Source organism: Zootermopsis nevadensis, unplaced genomic scaffold, assembly GCF_977971745.1.
Source record: "Zootermopsis nevadensis isolate Lab colony 2312 unplaced genomic scaffold, Znev_1.0 Znev_ptg000011l, whole genome shotgun sequence".
Taxonomy (NCBI): Eukaryota; Metazoa; Arthropoda; class Insecta; order Blattodea; family Termopsidae; genus Zootermopsis; species Zootermopsis nevadensis.
In genome coordinates, this window is record NW_028259143.1 from 12,182,411 (window position 1) to 12,204,895 (window position 22,485).

Here is a 22,485-nt window from a genome sequence, read left to right on the forward strand (position 1 = left end):
GTTTATGAGTGCAAATTATGGTGATCCAGATTCGCTCTAAATTCGTATTTAGTTGTCACATTTATTTCAAAATTGATTCAACGTCCAAAAGTATGTCCACAACACAAATTAAAGGCTTATTTATAATTTAAATCCGCAACTGTTTTAAGAACAAATAATCCCTACGCTTTTTAGGATAAAATGGGGTTAGCTCTGCATCCCAGCGCATTAGCAAGTTTCCTCACCAAAACAGTAGAAAAAGGCGTCTAAAAATAATGATTGGATTACTAAAGGCATCAAAACATCTCGAAAACGTAAACGAGATTATTATCGAAATTGTCAGTTTAGTTGAAACGAAGTTTTCGAAATTCACTCAGGAAATATTGCAAGACGCTTACTCAAATTAATAATTTTACCATAAACCATTTAGTCTGAGTCTAAACCTATAATTATTGCAGATAATATTTATATTATTATTATTTCACACCCAGAAATTGACTTTTTCCAAAATTTGCATGAACGATGTCTTTGCTAGCTTTAATAAATGGACTAACTAACTAACTAACTAACTAACTAGATGGCTTACCGAACCCGAAGGTTCATCACCGAATTAACCAAAGCCCTCCACCGGACCCTGTCCTGGGCCAACAAAATCCAGTCTCCTACTAACGCCAGTATATTCCATATAATTTTGTACTACCAATATAAACATTATATATTAAATCTTGTCCGTCTAATCACAATAAATTCTTATTAAATATTAAAATATTACAATAATTAACATTTAAAATATTTAAAATATTAAATGATGTTCATTAATATTAAAATATTTTAAATGTTAATTATTGTAATATTTTAATATTTAATAAGAATTTACTGTGATTAGACGAACAAGATTTAATTATACTTATTATATCACAATATGACGCAACTTTACCATCTTATGAATATAAATATTGTTAGTCGAAGTAGGTTAAACCAAATAAAGAATTTGAAACATCTAAATATCTTTTCGTACAAATTTACAATAACCTAAGTGTAAAAGGCATCTTAATTATCTCTGGGTGAACAGCACAAAATGAAAAGTCATCACGTGTTTACAGATGAGTAATCCAAGGAATGTGAGGTCATTAATGTCTCAGTGGGACAGGAAATTTGTGTGGGTTAGGGAACTGGTAGCCCGTACACAGGTTACAGTGCGCGGAACGAGGAAGAATATGCAAGAGGAATCAAGACAGTTGCGAGTGGATGTAGAGAGGGACAAGGCAGGTTTCTGGTCGTTGGATTAAAGTCTGTGTGACGAGAGAACACCGCCATTAGAGGTTGTTGTCCGCAAACCCCCGCTTTGAACGGACGCACGGATTGACTGAATGAACAGCCTAAACTCCAGGCTGCTTCAGCATCAATAATTGTAGTTCGTTTAAGTTAAACCTTCCTGAGATAATCGCGAATTAGGCATTCAACAATGCAGCATAAGGTAGGCAATTGTTGTCTGCTATCAGAGGCTCCACACTTTCTCTGATAACGACTTTTCTGTTTCATTGGCTGTTGCGGGTGCTTTGCCCCGCCCATGGATTCTGCAGATGCTGAGAAAGCGTCTTCGTGATGGCTCTGTAGGCCAGTAATTTGTTTTAGGCAATTCGCATTTCGTCTTTGCTATTAAATCCGAAAAATAGGCCCATTTTTTTTACACTCGGACTTAATGTTCCTTGTAATTTAAAAAAATTATGAGTTTTTGTCTAAATTACATAAATTACTTAAACACCTATTTGCAGACTGCAAACGTGATTTGTGAGGACTTTCGGAAAATTGCTTTTTGTTTCCTGAAAAGTTGTTGTTTTGACTCTGAAATGTAATCGTAATCAGAGGACATGGAACGCGTAACCAAGTTTCAGGTTTCTGGAGGACGCATTTGAAAGTAAATGAATTGCTGCTTTCGGTCTTCAGTTTGCACTCTCGATTTCTACCAGAGACGTCTTTTTAATGTTTTTGAATTAATCGTGACACCGACAGGTCGCTTTTATTATAAATAAATATTCTTATAATACGTTTAAGGGAATTTTGGTAATCAATGTGTGACGTAAAGAACAAATTTGTGGTTCGGAGGACAACAGAGAGATGCGACAGACAGAGAGACAGACGCCAGGAAGTTGAGTCTCGAAATCGGTACCGGGTTGGACCTAGTCTGTTGGGCAAAAGGCCCCGACGGCTGCTCGATCAAGGGGCTTGGCTCGGGGTCATGACCGTGAACGTTGAAAGCCTCTGAGGAACCCTGGAGATAGGCAAAAAGGGACACAAACCACTGGAAGTAAGCGTGGGGCAAATCCCGAGGAATAGGGTAAGGCTCATGGGGCAAAGCCACCCTTAGGAAAGGACGCAAAGAGGGCACATCTTCCTGCCGACCTCGAGTCAAGGTCACCCTTGTTGCTAGGCCGCTGCTCACGTCAGATGTGCAGAAACTGTGCAGGTGCGAACATGGCGTATTTGCGAGCAAAACGTGTGTTCATTCACTGCTCATCAAAATCGTTTGCTGCTGTTCGTATAGCATTTAGCGATGTTTATCCTGACAAGGAAGTACCGAATGTTCGAAACTTTCGAAATGGAAACCCGAAGTTCTGTTTCAAGCAAACGCCAAATCCACGATAAACTCGTCTTGTTCTTTCTTGTACTCGCAGATTTTCTGCGGAGCATTTTGCTCCGTTACTTTTACCGGAATTCTGTCTCCGACGATGATAAAATTTGTTTCTACCATTTTTTCTGCTAGATGCTCTCTAAATGTTTCGAAAACCCTCAAGGCTAATTTTCGAAACAGGACAGACAAATGTTAATAATTTCCCACGATTTTCCTCGCGACATTACTTTTACGATGCGCTATTTCCAATAAATACGCGGTTGTATAAGTTTTGGGGCATCTTATTAAATAATTATATATTAGAACAAATTATAATATTCCCTAAGTAGTCTCTTCAAGACGAAAATGTTTTCCTGTTTGCGAGAAACTCGCTGTTGTCGAAGATTTTTTGAGAGCCCTTTGCCTGAGTTTCGAAATATAAATTCTTCATGTAAAAATGCAAAAAGCAAATTTAAACAAAATCTCTGCCTGGGTACTTGAGGACGTTTAGGCTTGAGGGGTGACGATAATGACCCGTGAGGTTGTACACGCATTACCTTCACCGTGTCTGTTAATTCTTCCGCCATTTCCGGTCTTAATCGCGTGAAAGAAATCCTGAAATATTCTCTTACGCCCTCTCATCGTGTACTCGTGTTTTATTTTATTCCTTATTCTTGTTAGACCTTGAATCCGTTTGATCTGGGACAAACGCCTGAAGCCTCTAGGTTCCATTCAGGGTACGTTCATTGTTGAATTGCTTTTGCAGAAGTCGTTTCTCCTCTTTGAACTGCAGAGAAGTTGTGTACCGAAAATCACACATTTTAATATTGCCCACACACCAGTTACGTAGTCATTATTTTAAGAGGTTTTAATGGCGGTGAAGATTTCTGTCTTCTGGGTTGTTGCGCCGTGTAGTCTGGTCGATGTTTACCAACGTTTCTGAGGTCATACTGCCTCCATCATCAGGGCGTGTGTAGTATGCAGTATGACCACTGAAACGTTGGTAAACATCAACCAGACTACACAGCGCAACAACCCAGAAGACAGAAATATTCATACTTACCGCTCTGATGATGGCGGCAGTATGACCTCTGAAACGTTGGTAAACATCCACCAGACTACACAGCGCAACAACCCAGAAGACAGAAATCTTCATACTCTGATGATGGAGGCAGTATGACCTCTGAAACGTTGGAAAACATCGACCAGTCTACACAGCGCAACAACCCAGAAGACAGAAATCTTCATACTCTGATGACGGAGGCAGTATGACCTCTGAAACGTTGGAAAACATCGACCAGTCGACACAGCGCAACAACCCAGAAGACAGAAATCTTCATACTCTGATGACGGAGACAGTATGACCTCTGAAACGTTGGTTAACATCGACCAGACTACACAGCGCAAGAACCCAGAAGACAGAAATCTTCATACTCTGATGACGGAGACAGTATGACCTCTAAAACGTTGGAAAACATCGACCAGACTACACAGCGCAACAACCCAGAAGACAGAAATCTTCATACTCTGATGACGGAGACAGTATAACCTCTGAAACGTTGGTTAACATCGACCAGACGATACAGCGCAAAAACCCAGAAGACAGAAATCTTCAAACTCACCGCTGTGAAAACCTCAAATCTTACACAGAAGATTCGATTTTAAGCGGCTTTCAGATTGAAGTTTCAACGCTCACTTGACTTCCTTCATGGCAACGTCATTCTTAGTTCTGTGAGTCAGGAGTTCACAAAAAGCGGTCGGCGGTCCGAAGTAGTTTCAGGTTTAACTGGAGTTCACATCCAGTTTTAAAGCTTTTCTGACGGTTATTGTGTGCCTAACGAATTATAAGACATTTTATATCGGTAATTTTCAAGTCTGATTCGAATGATAAAACGTAAATTTTTAACATATTCCTCTATTCCTAATTGCCTTCGGGATTTGTTACTGTGCACTCTCATTTGTGTTATAAGAGATCGCTGTTTGATGGATAAGACGAAGTAAACAACTAAATTGATTTCTGTTTGCGATAAGCTAAATGAATACGAATGCCATAGAGCAGCGTTTCTCAACCTATGGCACGTTTACCACCGGTGCCACGCGAGCCAATGTTGAGTGATACGCGAACTAAGTAAGAAAATCAAAAGATAATATTAACATAAATAATTTTTCCTTGAACGCATTTGGTTATTATTATTATTTAGTGTTCTGTCTGACGACAGGTCCATATGAACAGGATCCTTCCATCCTTTTCTCGGACTGGGACCTGTTCATATACGTTCTTGGCAGATGATCCAGAAGTGGTTTGCCATTGCCTTCTTCTGTGTGTGAATGGAGTAATTGTTGGGATGCCACGGAGAAACCGGGGAAGCCCCGGAGGAAAACTCCGTGTTGCCTAGACCACGGCCTTGCCCAACACAAGTTATAAATTCGGGTACTGCCATAGAGGAATGCTATTAAAATAGTACATTTTTTGGAAAATATTTAGCCTACCAAGTAGCATTTCGCCGTGGTACACACTGCTTTCGAGGCTTCAAGATCTGCGGTTTAATTCGCAGACTACGTCTGGCCTCAATTGACTGGTTTTCGCAACAGTGGGTTAAGGAACCTGTTTTGCATCTCTAATGGAACAATCTCTCTGGGCGTTGTCTTTGTCTGCATGAAGACAAAGGGCAAAGTACCAAAAATCTGTTTTTAAGCAAATGCAAGAGTATTTCTGTGAATTGGCGGTATTTCTCTAAACTGCGATAATTACCCACGATCCGTCAGAAGGAGGGTCATTTGTTGGGCAGCTACAAAGTGATTGATTGTGAAAAAAATTTATACGGGTCGTGGCCATCTGTCATTAGGTTTTTGTGGAAATCTAGGCAGTAATTATCTCTTTCTACACGAGTTTCCTACTCAGGTCTTTTATAAATCGCAGTGGTGAGATTTAGTTTAATTTCTTCCAGAGTTGTGTTCATGGCATTTTGCGGCAGCCTGTGGACATGCAGAGACCTCTTGTTGGGTTCAAGGAGGGAGACATTCGTCTGAGTGAGTCCCTGAACACTCGTTCGAGAGACATGTAGAAGGCAGCCTAAAACAGAAGTTGTGATCATTTATCATTTAAAGCAGAAACTGTTAACCCGCGGCTCGCGGGCCGCTTGGGTCCCGCAATATATTTGCGCGGTCGGCGTACATTTATCGTAAAATCGTGTCATTCAAAACGTGAAATGAAGTACCAGGACACGTGTTTTTGACGAAATTTGCCCTGGATGCATGCAGAAATCATCGAAGGAAATTAAACTGGATATTAATGGCAAAGAAACTTACTGAGTAGCATATGATCCCCTTTGCAATAGAAAAACTAATTTGGAAGAATTTTTTATTAATTGCCATGTCCTGTCATTAAATGTCCTCATTTACAGACAGAGGCGTCCCGCAGCGATGTCACCCCAGGCCTGGAAAACGTCGATAAACTCCGATTAAATGGCTTACGTGTTTCTGATCACAAGTCCGAATTATGTACGAACGTAACCTGACAATGGATTAAATTAACGAGAGAATAAATTCGTCTGAAGTCACAGAACTGCAAAATCTAACCTGTAGGCCTAGTGGCGAAAAAGAATGTTGTCGTTCTGGACTGTATGAGCTTTACAGTTTTCTGTAATACTAATAAACCCAAATTTCCGATTAGGTGTTGAGACGACATTTTTTGGTGTAAACTTATATCAAAACTCAAAATCGTGGTTTTAATGTAACTTTGTTTGAAGTTAAGATTCGTTCATCTTTCCAATGGAAATACAGACAGGCGGACAGTAAGGGTGAATAGCGGGAGGGACACTGGATCGAAGCCTGGCGTAGAACGTCGAACGGCGGATTGTAAAATGTTTGACACGCGTTTCCTGCATTCAACTTCAACGAACATTACACGGAGCTGCCACGTTTGTCGGCCATGGAGGCCCACATTTGCCTAATTTCCAGAATGTAATGTCCATTTCTTCCAAATATCTAGAGGAAATTTGCTATGGATTTTGTTAAAGGACTTTCATTTCTCTTCACTACAAATCGCCGCTAAAGATTGACATTAGTTAAGTTTCTTCCGTGCAACAAAAATTTCCAGAAAAAGTTAGGTCGTTGTAATTCAAGGAGGGCTATCCATTTGATTAATCTTGTGCGTGTAGGGGCTTGTGTGTAAAAATGTTTTCTTATTTCGCGTTTTCGGTTCCTCGCACAGACACAGGCCACTTTTCACGGACACACGAGGCCTACATTCGACCAAACTGCATGTCGTTCCGTTTCCGTTCGGGCTGCTGCGTGCCCCAAGCGCATGACATAGAAATGAATAACATAAAACAGGAGTGAGATTGGCTGGGAATATGGCATGCATGATACCGGTGAGAAGAACACAGGATTATAGTCGAAACGCCTTACAAGTCCTGGGCGAAAACCGGGGCCTATTAAAATGGTTCTTGGACAAACTGGATATGAAGGTATGGACTGGATTCAGCTGGCTCGGGATATCAAGATTGGCTCTAGAGAGTATTGACACGACAGTCAACCTTTGTTTTCTGTTCGTGGCGGGGAATTTTTTGACAGTTGAGCAGCTATTGGCTTCTGAATGACTCTTATGTATGAGGCCAGTTAGGCAAGTCGGTGTTTTGTGCAGTAAGTAAACCGTTTCGAAGTCAGTCCGGCGACCTCTGGCCTCCCCACACATTCCCTTGACTCACTCTTCCCCCGAGCGCTTTAATTGATTCCAATGGCTGCAGAGGAAGGGAAGTCCTCGCTCAATTGAGCTCTATGATCCTAAATTGTCTTCAATTGGAGTAGATGAAATAATAACCCGTATATAAAACGTGGCTCCGCTGTCCGTCTCAGAGCAAAGGAGCAGAGAGCGATGGCTGTTTGCCAGCGAAATTCCGATGTTGCCGTGGTTGTCCCTGGGTTTCGTTTCTGTTTCACAGAACACGAGGAAGATACCTACACGTCGCCATCTTGTGTGCCTGTACCTGACTCTGCTTCGTCACAAAATAACGTTTATTGAATTTCGTATTCACCACGTCGAGAAATTTTTTACGCAAATTTGTAAAAGTTTCATGTCTTATAAAATTATCTGTTTCGATGAGCACCTTTTGACAAAGCCGTGTAACTGTTGCACAAGATCCATACGAACTGAAATTGCATTTGCCAGCTTAGTCTTATTAACATCCCAGATACGGCCTCCGACATAACTGATGACTTCTTTAAATTATTTCGATTCGGTACAACGTACACAGTTTGAGGACAGAGTTTACTGAAATACAGCGAACAATATTCACGGTGAATTCAAGCAGTCTTTTATGTAATAGCATTTCCATTGCAGTTCGTGTTCCTACCCATCAGGCAATTCAGTTACTGAGATCATATATGGTCCATAATCGGTTTAAATTCTAGACAGCGTGGATAAGATTTTACTGAACTGGTCTACGAAGATCTTTCACTTATTTATAAATTAATTAGCATTTGATGATAAATCTAATTATGCTTTAGATTCCCACGTGTAAGGCCAATATCATTCGTCAGTATAGGCTATGAAAATAATAGGCTGTATAAGAACGACCTCTTGAAATCACAGGGAACAAGGCCTATTTGCTAATTATAATTCCAGATAAGATCTTCCTTTACTCTAAAATACGAATAGCTTAACTCAGAATGGAATTATTTAAAGGGAAAATAAAAATATTTAGAACTGATTATAACAAACGACGATTAAACTTTTTGCTGTTACAGAGTAATTTACATGCACTGCCTCAGTAATTACTGAAATATTTGGATAGTGTCTATAATTAGGGGTACGCAGAGGCGTGGGCCTTGTGCCGCTTGGTCACTGGGACCGTGGGTTCGAATCCCATTCAAGCCATGGATGTTTTTCTGTGTTGTGCTGTCCTGTGTACAGGTAGGGGCCTTGCGACGGGCCGATCCCTCGTCCAAGGAGTCCTACGAAATGTCTATAGATCAAGCCAACGAAAAAGTTGGGACCCGCAGTGCTCAGGCACTTGAAGAACGGGTCGTATTAAATAAATAATACTCAATTAATAAAGGAGTAGATATTTAGCCGAACGAGTAATGATTCCCGGCATATGAGTGAAGTTCTTAGCAATCTTAATGCATACGTTAAAACGTACGCATGTGTTACGAACTTCTCGGAGACTTAGACTGACGGAGTTTTAGTTCTGTGGACAGTACATACCAACTGATTATTTGGGCTACTAGCCTTTTCGTTTCAGGCACGAGAGCTCTTGGACACAATTTTACGGAACTGGTCTGTTGTGACTTAAGTGATTGTATTCGAAAGAAAAAATCTCTGAAATAATTCACATCCCACGACAAATAAAAACTTCACTTATTCACATTCAAGTAGTTCAGTAAAATCCCGAATCTCCGGGGGAGGGTTAATCGGGGTCTATAAAAGAAAATAAAAATTTAGAAAATTGTTGTGAAAGTTAAAACGTTTAAAAAGAAATAAATACAAAAATGACATACTGTTTAACTTTTTAACGTAAATCAATTGTTGCTAAACCCTGAAGTTTACGACAATAGAAAGTTTCTACTGTAAGTTTGAATCCTTTTTTTAATAGTTGTTTCACAATGTATTAAATTTTATACAAAATCCTGTTTTTGTAAATCTTTAAAAATTTAAGTAGTGTACAGCTGTAAACAATCTTACGTGCTGTTACATTTGCGTGCTTTTCTTTCATTTTCCGGACTGTTCGGGGTTTCGATTATCCGGAAAAATGTATTTCCCAGCCGACCCGGATGACCGGGAACTCTTCTGTATCTACCAACATTCACAGCAGAACGTGTTTCATTCCTTGCACAAAAGGAATGCATGATGGCGAGGTCGTGCGTGCCTGAGACAAAGGCTTTTTCATTTGTTCTTGGTTCAGGGACGGACACCAAAGGTAATCGTAGACCGCGATGGTGCTCATTAGGAGCGCAGCTTACGTGGAAACTGAAGTTACCAGTTTCATAAAATGTGATTTTCCGAACATTATTGTTTTACGTGATATCGTATTGTAGGTAAAACTCAAACACTTGTATTGTTGCATTACAGATGTCAGAGGCCACTGTGTTTTGAGTCGAACAAAGCTTTGTGTAACATGAGAGCCATGTTAACAGGTTGCCTGTATATGACCTCGTTGTTGTGCCTTCATTCTAGCAGAGAACGCATCAAAATTCGGTTAATTCAATTTTAAAAAGATTGGAGATTTTACAACAAAATTGTGTTACAAACTAATAAGGAGGTTAGTTTAGAAGATGTTTTCACGGCTGTGAATCTCAAGATGACGGTCTTCTGGGTTGTTGCGCCGTGTAATCTGGTAGAAATTTACCGACGTGTAAGTTCCTTGTTGCCTCTATCATTAGCCCTGATGATGGAGGCAGCAAGGACCTCCGAAACGCTGTTAAACTTCTATAAGACTACACGGCGCAGGAACCCAGAAGACTAAGTATGTTTGGTCTGCATGCTCACCAGAATCCAGAACACAGAATTATTATTGCTATTATTATAATTTTGTCTGTAGTAATACGTGGACACATATAATGAATGGCTTGAATATATTATTCCACAATCAAAATTCGGTGATAATAGACTAATATTATTTATTATTATTATTATTATTATTATTATTATTGCCGTTATTAGGTCCGTTTCCTCGGCAGATGATCCAGAAGTGGTTTGCCATTGCCTTCTTCTGTGTGTGAATGGAGTAATTGTTGGGATGCCACGGAGAAACCGGGGAATTCCCCGGAGGAAAACTCCGTGTTGCCTAGACCGCGGCCTTACCCAACACAAGTTATAAATTCGGGCACCGCCGGGAATCGAACCCGGGACCCCAGGATCACAAGACCAGCGTTCTAACCGCTAGACCACCGTGGCGGGCAATAGACTAGTATGCCTAAAAATCAAAATTGCTTTCTCGAAAAAATTAAAAGCGCCTATTCATTCTTTCAGTTTCCCAAGTTTCTGTAACGTAAGGATTCGAACACATCGCTTACACCTTTTGTTATCGAACGTCTCGTTTTACGCGGACATGAAACTTCGTCCCTTTCACTGATCAGAGACGGCAAAGCTACGAGAGAAGATGTTGTTAAGATTGCGTAGAGAGACCTGGCAGGAGGTTGCAGAAGCTTTGATGCTGTTCACCGAATGTCATCAGGGCGATGAAATCGAGGAGAGTGAGACGGGCAGAACTTGTAGCACGCATGGAAGGCGCAGCCATAAGTGGGAAGATGTGGATTGGATTAACCTGGCTCACGGGATCTTGTGGCTCCTGGAAGGCTGGAATTCGGCGTCTCAAGATTGCCTCTGCTCCAGGCAGTACGAAATGTCTGCAAGCCAGCCAGGGCCCGCTTAATTGGCTTGATTGTTGTCGTTCTGTGTCTGGTGGCTGTTTTGAATTCAGCGCAGCCGGCAACATCGTTCATTCCAACGAGTCGTTCCACGTTTTCTGTGTTTTTTGTTTTGCATCCGTTGCTATGGCGAGTTAATGAGGAAGTATGACGTAATAATAACATGTGTATGTGTAGAGCGCCTCTCTGCATGTTGGTTTGGTTTTATAGCGCGTAAAATGAACTCAGACTGGCAAGGAAATGCTTGTCTATTCAGCCTTCAGTTTTGGAAACTACTAATGCGATTTGTTTCAAATAAAATATCAGATTTGCACCGAAAGTCTTGTTAGTAAAGACAGCTTTAGTCACGTCAGGTGGCATTGCCGTTTAGACACGCTAATGAGACATGTCTGAACGCGTCTTATCTGCCTGTATCCTTCTGTCTTGTTGCGACGACAAACTGTCGGCCAGAATTTGGCAGAATGTTTATAGCAATATAGCAAATACACGCACAGCGCAACAGACGTGGAGCATTTGCCACAATTTGACCTTTGACCATAGTAACCAAACTAACCGTGGTTGCCAGGGTAACCTGGAGATTCCACACCCAGTCACATCGCCGTTCAGAAACGCCTGTGTGCTCCGTTGACCCCGTCACAGTTTCCGATTGTAATGAAAGTTGTGTGTGCTGAAAAGTTTTAACAATTATTAAATTACTGTTCGCGAATGTGTCAAGTGTACGGACAGTGGAAGTGATTTTAGTAGGCGCTGTGCCAGGAGACGCCTTGAAGGTTTAAGGATAACTCTACGTACGCAGAGCGTGTTAAAATATTTCCTTCCGTCCGTCCGTCCGCATGTAACAACTCGAGAACGGCTGATCGAGTTTTCATGAGGGAGTTTCACTCAAATTTGTCGAAAAGTTCAGTTTTGTTTGCAATGAAACAATGTCGGAGGCTTCACGGGAGGACCTACGCGCCTTTCTGAGCGGCGAAGTGACTGAACGCGGAGTAACTGGGCTTCCCTGGTTACCATGGTTACTATTATTACTTTCGTTAAAGCCCGAAACTTAATTTCTAGCGAACGAGCCCGAATTGTTACGCGATGCACTTATTTTCTGATTTCGTTTCATGTTTACAAGTCGACGAAGATCAGAAGTAATCTGAGGAACCAGAGCAGACCATTGCGTTCGGAAGCCGAGGGTAAGTCGAATTGGTATGTGGTTGACGCCATATTCTTTTACGTCGTACCACGTGCAGCGTCGCGAGGAAATAAATATTGTTAAGTTTAGATTTTATTAATAAAATTGATAGCAGAGATATATTGAAATTTCTAAGGAAAAAGAAGCTTGATGATGTACGAATACATTGCAATATTTTCTTTATGTTATGAATTCTTGTGTTTTCTTTAAGAATTACGTTTCACTAAAGTCTCTCGTACCGAAAACTAAAATGTTATTAACTAACAAAACCAGATTTGTGTCAAAGAATTACGAGTATCATAGATTTGCAACAAGTGGGGAGACAGGATCTGTCTGCAAATGTCCGAGAACAGAAGCCATTGACATTTTACTGTGCGATGGAATCAAAGTGGACTAAGGAAGAAGGCAGATTCCTTGCTATACAAGAAGTGGCAGTAGTTGAGTAGCCTGATTTAAGGCTGGTTTATGGAAACTGATGGGGATTAGGAGCGGGTTGGAGAAGGGAAGATGGTATACATGTCCTATTAAAACATTTTCAAGAGAACAGGGGGACAGAAACATTCCTTTGTAGGAAAAAGTATCTAGATTATAAAGGAAAAATAAATTGTACAAACGTCGACTACTTAAAATATAGGAAGATACATTATATAACGTTTGATAAAACGAGCGAATACAGTTATAAGCGCACTATATACTCAGACGTCATGGAAGATGGAGCTATAAATCGTGTTTGAAGACGCGGTATTGTGATCTAGGCTGCTGCAGACTGCAAAACGTGGTGTGAAGAGGGCGTTGTATTTTTGTATGAGACTACGAGAGATTATTACTGAATGTCAAGTATATAATCGTCGCCCTCGGCGGACTAGTGGCCGGCCGAGGTCAATGGATTTTTAAGGGTGATGTAACTCCGCAGCACAACTTCCTTCGGAGAGGTAATAAAGCCGGCGGTCCCATGTCGTAGATTTACGGCATGTAAAAGAACCTTACGAGCATGATACGAGATGTTTCGTAAGTAAAATTCAGCGGCCATTTCTCACCCAAGTCTCTCCTGATTCACTGCTAGATGGCTCTGGCAGACAAAATCAGGATTGAGTAGAAATTGTGCAGAGTCAGTGGGGGCTGATCACTCACTACTCATAAATGAACGCTTCAAAGGTTATGAAACTTCCGGAAGGAGGCGGCGATGACCCGCTACTGAGATAAGCTACTAATAGAAGTATATAATCTCGCCGAAATTAAAATAAACGTCACCTTCTGGTAATTGATTCTTCTGCAAAAACGTCGCGCGCCGCGTTCTTACTTAATTCTTGGAAAATGCCTTATTTCACTTTAGACCTGCGTCCTATTAACACGTAACTTCCATTGCTGAAGATCCAGAAACAGCTCGTATTGCCCATGAATGAGCAATGAGTTGTCTCCTCGAACTCTCAATAATTTAAGAAGAAAATGTTGGTTTCCATCGAGATATCTCGTGCGCAGCAGTGCCTAAGAAAATTACGACGCACCTTTTCGTGTCTGCATGAAACTTCACTGCCGTAGTCCACTCTCTCACGCGCCGCTCGCTAATTGCCGTTGTGACGTGCTGGCTACTGTATGACGTCACGAGGGGCGACAGTGCGTGTAGCAATTGTTTTTCAACCCGCATCATTTGACGTGGCGATAAAATCACCCGGTCATCGTGCGGCAGATGCAGCGGGCCTCGCTGGCTGCCAAATTAATGGACTCAGTAAAACCTTTGCAACATGTGGGCAGGATCAATGGAAAACAGAGATTTGAACACCGATGAAAATTGCCTCTATTAGACACACTCCCTTCGGCGAAGAAAGGAGAACGGTAAATAAGAATCTACGGAATTCTGTAGGACTTCTCTAGAGCAGAGTTTCTCAACATATAGTACGCGTACCACTGGTGGTTCGCGAACTAAGTAAGAAAATCAATCAAAGCTGAAATTAACTGAAAAGAAACTGGCGTACGAAAGTTGTGTTTGGCTTCGCACTGAAGCCTAAATTGGTCTCTTATGTATCCAAAAATGTGCTTTTTGTGCAAAATCAAATGGTCATATTGAGTCTTATTTTGCACATACCTTTCAGTATATTTTATGTAGTTTTTCTTTTGTTAAATGAGCCGGCGTAGTTGTCAGTATAGTGACTAGCTACGGGTATTTAAGTACTAAACTCTTCTGAATTAAGAATTTTCACGATTCCTTCCCAAATGTTGGCGTATTGAGTATCGTCCATTTCTGGGATCTGGAAAGGAAATAAACATTAGTATCAGAATAGCAACTGAAACAATGGGTAACAAGTATAGAAACACATCTCTACGGATGCAAGTTGTGAAGGAATTTGTGACGAAGCTCACGGTGAAAGACACTGGACTTATTCTAGTCGCGTGGACTTTTACAGGCTTCAACCTGATTCAGCAGTTTTTGGGGTAACTTCTGGAGGGCTATGAGCCGGGATAGCTCAGTCAGTATAGTGACTAGCTACGGGCTGGACGACCGGGGTTCGATCCCCAACGGTGGCAGAGGATTTTTCCTCTAGCCTCTGCGTCCAGACCGGCTCTGGGGCCCACCCAGCCTCCTCTACAATGGGTACCGGGGGTCCTTTCCCGGGGGTAAAGCCGGCCGGGGCGTGATGCTGACCACTCACCCCTATCTAGTGCCGAGGTCAAGGAAGAGAGGAGCTATACCTCCACTCCCCCCAAACGCCTACATGGCGTATAATGGGACAGCTTTAGTTTACTTTACTTTCTTTTGGTAAATGCAGTTAAAGACAGAAACTGTTTCTCATCGAAGTACATACACATGTGGTGACGGGAAACGTTAGTTACGCCACTGGGGGCAGGCATAAAATTTTCCCTGAACGCATTTGTTTGTGGTACATTTAGTGTGTCAAATTAGAATCAGTGGCACGCCAGCGAAAGAGGCTGAGATCCGCTGCTGTAGAGTGCTTCAGAAGTCTTTGGGTACTGATTCCTGTCGCAAAGGGCAAAGAAGTACGACCATCGACAAATGAGGAGAATAGTGGGGACAGACGGACATGCATTCGGACGCAGGACAGACGATCTGCGTGCCCTGCCAATCTCTTATTCTAATAACACAGTACTGGGTGAAGAGAACTTTCAAATTACGAAATTCCTTCCTTCCTCCCATCCAATGGCCCTACACCCCATGTCGTGTCTTGGCCCGCCTAATTTTCTGCCTCCGAGTCCCTCTCTCCTTTGCAGACATTTTCCAGTTACGACACTGGATCACTCCGACAGCGCCTCGTCGCACCGCATCTTCCCACCTTCCTCTGCGCGTTTTCACTGTCCATCTCCCTTCAAGCCTTTCATAGGGACCCGTGGATCGTCCATCCTCAGAACATGTCCTGCCCCTTGCAGTCTTCTTATTTTGATGCATGTTACTAGGTCAGGAAACTTACATAATTCATACAGTTCATGGTCGTATCGTAACCTCCACTGACCATTATCATTCACTGGGTCATACATTTATGAGCAAACGTGGGGAACCGGGTTGTGCGGTTGTTGTAAGAAGTCTCTCTCTTTCATGAGAGAGGGAGGTTCTTCACACCGAACCCGGGACCCTTACGCCAATGGAAATTAATGTTATACCATTCATGGTTGGAGTCTCGATACCGAAGGTGCCAGAGGCAGGCACGTAATTGATAGTTTGACTGAGACATCTTATAAACTTATCTTCTTTTTTACTTCTGTGACTTAATTATGAACGAGTGGTGACAGGACCCGAGATAAGAATCCGCCCACCGACAAGCTAGGACCCAGTATCATACACCCTGAGACGACAGCTCCACGGGGTTACGATCGGTGGACGGTTACACTCTTGGTATACATCTTTCACGGATCTTAATGACTTTTCGAGCAGACGTCATCCGCATATCCTACAATTTGGCTCATCTTAAATTCAAGTGCTCCATTAGCATCCGTCGGTATCTTCCAAATCACATATTCCAATAGGTTAAAAAGCATGGAGGCCAACCCGTCCCCTTGTTTCAGACCTTGTTCAGTCTTGAAGGACGAAGTTCCTTATCATATGGTTTTATCCATCCTTCTGTTTCATTCGCTTTCAGGCTCAAACATCTCCCTCAGCAACTATTTTTCATTCTTCTGTATAAATTCATGTTTAGACTGCATATTCAGTCGAGTTTCCAAACTTAATAATGGAGGAGTCCTCAGGAACAGTAGTTAGAATATGAATGAAACAAATGACGAGCGACGTGCCCTAAACAGTCACGTGGGTGGCAAGCACGGGGTGACGACGGAAGCCCTGGGGCGAACCTCAGTGACGGCAAAGCTATGGATGACGAAAACCAGGGGGTTTGGTACAGAAGAGGATGGCTCATGAGGGCAGAGACCGTGAAACAGAAAGCGAAGGGGCCTAGACCTCACAGAACAAGCATACTTTGGAAAGGCCCGGCTGTTAAAGTCCTCGGAGGTCGCAAACCCAACAAACCTAACCTGACCACTGGTTGGGGGGTGCTCTCTCCAATCGGGTCGTTGTGCCTCACAATTGGTCTCCTCCATCATAACCATGGTAACAAAGGTAGTATGCTAGCTGAGGTGACCAGGGTAACCGTAGTAAATCCGGTAGATATGTAACCATAGTAACTGTGAGAAAGGCATCAAGGTAACCAAGATTTAAATAGTCACCAAGATGGCATTACATTTTAAAGTACTTTTTAGGGTCATCCCCGCTGACCCAACCTCCACATGAAATTTAATCCAAATCCAAGTTTCCAAGTTGAATCAAAGGAACAAACGGGAACAGACAGATGTGACTAGTTTTGTAAGATTTGAGGTTTTCACAGCAGTGAGTATTAAGATTTCTGTCTTCTGGGTTGTTGCGCTGTGTAGTCTGGTCGATGTTAACCAACGCTTCAGAGGTCATACTGCCTCCGTCATCAGGGCGATGAGTATGAAGATTTCTGTCTTCTGGGTTGTTGCGTTGTGTAGTCTGGTCGATGTTTACCAACGTTTCAGAGGTCATACTGCCTCCGTCATCAGGGCGATGAGTATGAAGATTTCTGTCTTCTGGGTTCTTGCGCTGTGTAGTCTGGTCGATGTTTACCAACGTTTCAGAGGTCATACTGCCTCCGTCATCAGAGTATGAATATTTCTGTCTTCTGGGTTGTTGCGCCATGTAGTCTATCAGATGTTTACCAACGTTTCAGAGGTCATACTGCCTCCGTCATCGCCCTGATGGAGGCAGTATGACCTCTGAAACGTTAGTTAGCATCGACCAGACTACACCGCGCAACAAACCAGAAGACAGAAATCTTGTGACTAGTTTTATGTGTGTTCATTTCATGACTACGCAAAGAACACAAAATAACCGCACCATTTTTCTCTGTGATGAATTATCTATCACACAACGAGGTTCCATCTGCATATATGACTAAACATCATAGGAAACACAACAATTGTGTCAATATAGTGATTGACTACGGACTAGACGACTGGGGTTCGATCCCCGACGGGGCAGAGCGTTTTTCCTCTAGCCTCTGCATCCAGACCGGCTCTGGGGCCCACCCAGCCTCATGTCCAGTGGGTACCGGGATCCTCTCCCGGGGATAAAGCGCGGCCGGGGCGCGACTCTGATAACTCACCTCGATCTGGTGCCGAGGTTGAGAACGAGTAAGAGCTAAACTACTCTCCCCTTGAGCGCGTGCATGGCGCGTAGCGAGACAGCTTTAATTTGTTTTTAACAGTTGTGTCGAGGCCTGTTTGGGATTGCAGTTCGACTGTGATTTTGCGTTATGAACGGATGCGGCGAGCGATGGAAACCCTCAAAATGTGATCAAAATCAATGCTTCTAGACAAATGATAGCAGAAGATGACCTTTGCTTACATTCTTCCTCAAAAACCCGTTTCGTCAATCACATTCTGTCGACACTTTTAACCAAGGTGTTTGAAAAAGCAAGAATCCATGTATGAAACTTATCTTTACTCTGCTGGTGTACGTCGTCTGTCTGTTTCAGTAATAGAAGTTGCATAATTAATAAATCAGGAGACTTTTCAGCAGGCGGTCCCCCGAAGAGTACTCGTAGTTTTCGATCTGCAATACAAAAAGCAGAGAGAACAAAGACGTGCCCTCACTCGCTCCGTCCCGTGAGAACGTTTCTGTTTTTGTAAGCGGAATTCTCGCCCGCATGGACAGCCCCCCGGTCGACATGGCTCCCGCTTCGTTTCCGCAGATTGAATGATGCTATTTATAATTGTACAGGAAGACAATGAATGGAGAGTAGGTAGGAATCTGGAAGGAGATGGTCGTATAATTCTTATCGCAGTTTTCGAGACTTTGGGACAGGTTAATCAGTGAAGAAAGTGGCTCCGGCCGGCTCAGCAGTTCTGAACTGTGAGTTTACCTACACCTTCATGGCGGCCTAGACACAGATATAACATTGATATGAGGACACTGCTAAGGATAACCGAGATCTGAGCCATGTACCTCCCAGATACAAATACTACAAATCTGCTTTGTGAAACGCATGGAATTGATAAAAAGCTGTAAATATGTTTGATATTGTGGTTGTTTTGATTTGAGACAATCGATATATGTGAGCAGCGAGCAGCCTTCCTGTAGCGGAGTGTTCGTTTTGCTGCAACGCAGTCAATATTTGTGAACTATTAGAAGGCACAGAATGGTTGTCTTCTGGATTGTAGCGCCGTGTAGTCTGGGGGTAGTTTACCAGTGTCTCAGAGGTCCCTGCTGCCTCCATCATCAGGGCGATGAGCCCCATTGCTCTTCTACCAGACTACACGGCGCTACAAACAAGAAGACAGCCATCTTCGTGTTCACCGCAGTGAAAACCTCAAACCCCACTTAAAATTAAGCCTACTGCCAAAACTCGTAAGATCCTGTCCCGCGCAACGTAATAATTACATCGACAGTTTTTTGTTTCTCTTTTTATGGATGAATGTTTGTATTTCTTAGGAGGTAATGCATTAAGAAGTACTGACCAACTTCCATTCTTTACGAGTATTTATATAAAAATGAACGGAATCCTATTTGTACTTCTGCTCAAAACCGTGACGGATTTTAAGTGCACAAATCACCAGCGCTTAAAACTGTTCCCTTATTTCAGATTCGATCTTAATAACTTTTTTTTTTATTATTAGTGTTCTGTCTGACGACAGGTCCATATGAACAGGATCCTTCCATCCTTTTCTCGGACTGGGACCTGTTCATATACGTTCTTGGCAGATGATCCAGAAGTGGTTTGCCATTGCCTTCTTCTGTGTGTGAATGGAGTAATTGTTGGGATGCCACGGAGAAACCGGTGAAGCCCCCGGAGGAAAACTCCGTGTTGCCTAGACCACGGCCTTGCCCAACACAAGTTATAAATTCTGACACCGCCGGGAATCGAACCCGAGACCCCAGGATTACAAGGCCAGCGTTCTGACCGCTAGACCACCGTGGGAAATTATTGTTCTCTGATTTACATGGAAACTTCAGTATTGTTGCTTGTTACACATCATATATATAACAAATTACAGAAACTGAAAAAGTGTTTTGTGTGAAGATGGCTGTCCTCTGGGTTGTTGGTCCATGTAGTCTGGTAGAAGTTTATCAGACTACATGGCGCTACAAACCAGAAGACACCCATCTTCAGATTCACCGCCATTAAAACCTCAAATCCTACGTGTTTTGTGTAACATTCAAGTTTAAGTAATCATTTAACTTTACCCAACCTCAGCTGCCCTAAATGCTTATGAATACATATTTTTTCTACCTAGGCTATAAATTACTCATAAAATTTGATGGATTTATTTAGAGAGATGTTTGTTCTTTCTGTCGCCCTCGGTGGACTAGTGGCTAGCGTGCTCGCCACTGGACCAAAGGTCCCAGGCTTCGTGGTTTCAAATCCGTCACCCACCATGTCTCTCCTGATTCTCTACTAGATGGTTCTAGCAGACACGATCAGGATTGAGTGAGGCAGAACACACTTCGAAGACTACGAAACCTCCAAAAGGAGGCCTCCGAGGCCCATACTGGGTTGTAGAAGGAACTACTGAGAAACGTTTGCCTGATTTATAAGAATGCAGTAATATTGGTTTTGAACAGGTCTCATAAATTAATTTTTGAAAGTGGAGAATTTCGTCTACATTATCGGAGATGAAGTTTGTAGACGTGACATTTCAAACATATTTCGATCATAATGGCATTACCCTGTTGATAGACACTTCAGAAACGTCAGTAAGTTACAGCCAGGCGACATGGCACAAAATCTCAGAAGACGATCCTTGACTTATAATTCTGTTATAGTTTCCCGGCGGGTCGGTAGTGTTGCTGGTAGTTGACGTTGTTACCAACTGAACTCTTCAAAGTGGCTGAAATCAGTTAGTATTTATTACCACCAGATCGCTGACAGTAGTTTAATAACAGGTGCGAATAGATGGCAGAACAATGTAGGTTTGACGTCGTAGGCCATGTGTGTTACCAACTATTAACAATGAGTTATCGAAGTGTATGTTGGTATTATCCGTGCTAGTGGGGTTAGAAATAGGAATTTAAGGTTAGGATTGTGTAATGTGTATGAAATATATTATCGATGTACTCGTGTGCTGTGACTAGTAATCATTACGTAGAAGTGATGTTCTATGAATGGAATTCTATAGGTTAAAATGACGCTTATAGAATATCTCTCGTCGTTGTCGGATAATCCATATTTTGGTGCAGGATTTGGATTATTTGGACTTGGGGCTGGAGCAGCTATACTGAGAAAAGGTTTTCAAGGGTCGCTTATTTTATTCCGTCGTCATTATATGATCACGTTAGAGGTACCATGTCGGGATAAAAGCTACCAATGGCTCCTTCAATGGATAACAGAAAAAGGCGCGCGTCAAACGCAGCATCTCAGTGTTGAAACAAGTTTTGAACAAAAAGACACAGGTCAGATTAAAACGAAGTATGACTTCATTCCCAGCGTAGGAACACACTTCTTTAGGTAACTGTTACTTTGGAGGATATAAGAACTAAGTGTAGACTAAAAGAAAATTTCAAAATCGTGTGAAGCCCTGTAATAAATGGATCTTTTGCAACCCAAACTGTTTTACCATGGAATTCATACAGAGTCCAGATGGACCTTCGTGATCAGAGAATATCATGCTGTGTGTAAAATTTGTCATATGTTCTGCTGTCCATATATATTCTATTTGTCTTCAATACATTTAATAACTAATATTAGATACGGATTTTTATATTTAAGCTTATCTGAGTTTGTTGGGCTGCTCAGATCCCATATACATTTGTGGATGTGAAGTTAATTTTCCTTATATTTTATTTTTCTTGTGTTATATGTTTGTATTTTGTTGTTGATTGGTATGTGTAACTTTTTCCATACGTTATAAAGCAGGGTCTCCTAAGCTCAAGAAGGACTCGTGTATAGTGGAGGTGTAGTTTTTCATTGGCAAGATCAAGATGGATTTAATTGATGTGAAATAACAATGAATGTAAAAGATAGTCTTGGTTACTATAAGTGACATTGTGATTGGGGACATGGATTTAATTTGTCAGACTCAGGACAGGAACCAGTTGCAGGCTCTTGTGAACATAATAGTAAACCTTTGGGCAATGTAAGAGGCAGGCAATTTGTTGATTACTCATTGTTTCTCAAGGACTCTGCTTCTTCCTGTTAATTAATAATAGTGAATTATGAGGATTAGTTTTAAGGTGACTGTTTTCTATGCAAAATGTGTTATAATTTATTTAGTTTTGTGAATGATTATGTTGATTATTTTTTAGATTATATTTAGTGATCATGTTGTAGAAATCTGTAGACACTGTTATATCCAAGTGATGCTGATAAATATCATTTGTCTGTGTAAAAGTGTTTCAACCAAAGTATTACAGTCCCAGTGAAACTAATAAAACATTAAGAGTGTGGTCTTCTGGGTTGTTGCACTATGTACTCCAGGCCTGAAGATGGAGGCTGCACATTCTTCTGAAACCATAGTATACATCTCCATGGTGCAGCAATGCAGCAGACCAAAATCTAAATTTGCTTTGTCATGAAAACTGAAAAGCTAACATAAACTTGACTGAAAATTGCTTACAGAATAGTAAAAATTAAATAATTCAAATGAAACCTAAAAGATATAATATATCTTTGATAAATGATACTTTGGTAACTAGTGACTTTTATCTTATACAGTAGATTCCAGTTAATTGGGCCAGCCATTTATTTGGAACAGATCTTAAAGAACAAACCTTTTTAACTCTTCGTGGAACTTTGCATAATTGGGGCAGCCACCTAATTGGGCCAAAGTGTTCTTGTCCCAATGTGTCTCAATTAACTGGAATCCACTGTATTATGATCTGTAAATAATT

At 41.7% G+C, this 22,485-nt stretch overlaps 1 protein-coding gene across 4 annotated transcripts in view; it reads left to right on the forward strand.

The window, feature by feature from the left end:
• The first annotated feature begins 20,677 nt into the window (after nt 1-20,677).
• The window catches only part of Bcs1 (mitochondrial chaperone BCS1), a 59,252-nt gene continuing 57,444 nt past the window's right edge, over nt 20,678-22,485 (forward strand). For all 4 annotated transcript variants that reach the window (XR_015534770.1, XR_015534771.1, XM_087347319.1 and 1 more), the window contains exon 1: nt 20,678-21,103. Coding sequence is in view for 2 of the 4 variants with exons in the window: in XM_087347319.1 (XP_087203445.1) it covers nt 20,781-21,103 (323 nt within the window). In the remaining 2 variants the exon portion in view is untranslated. The remainder of the gene's footprint in view (nt 21,104-22,485) is intronic.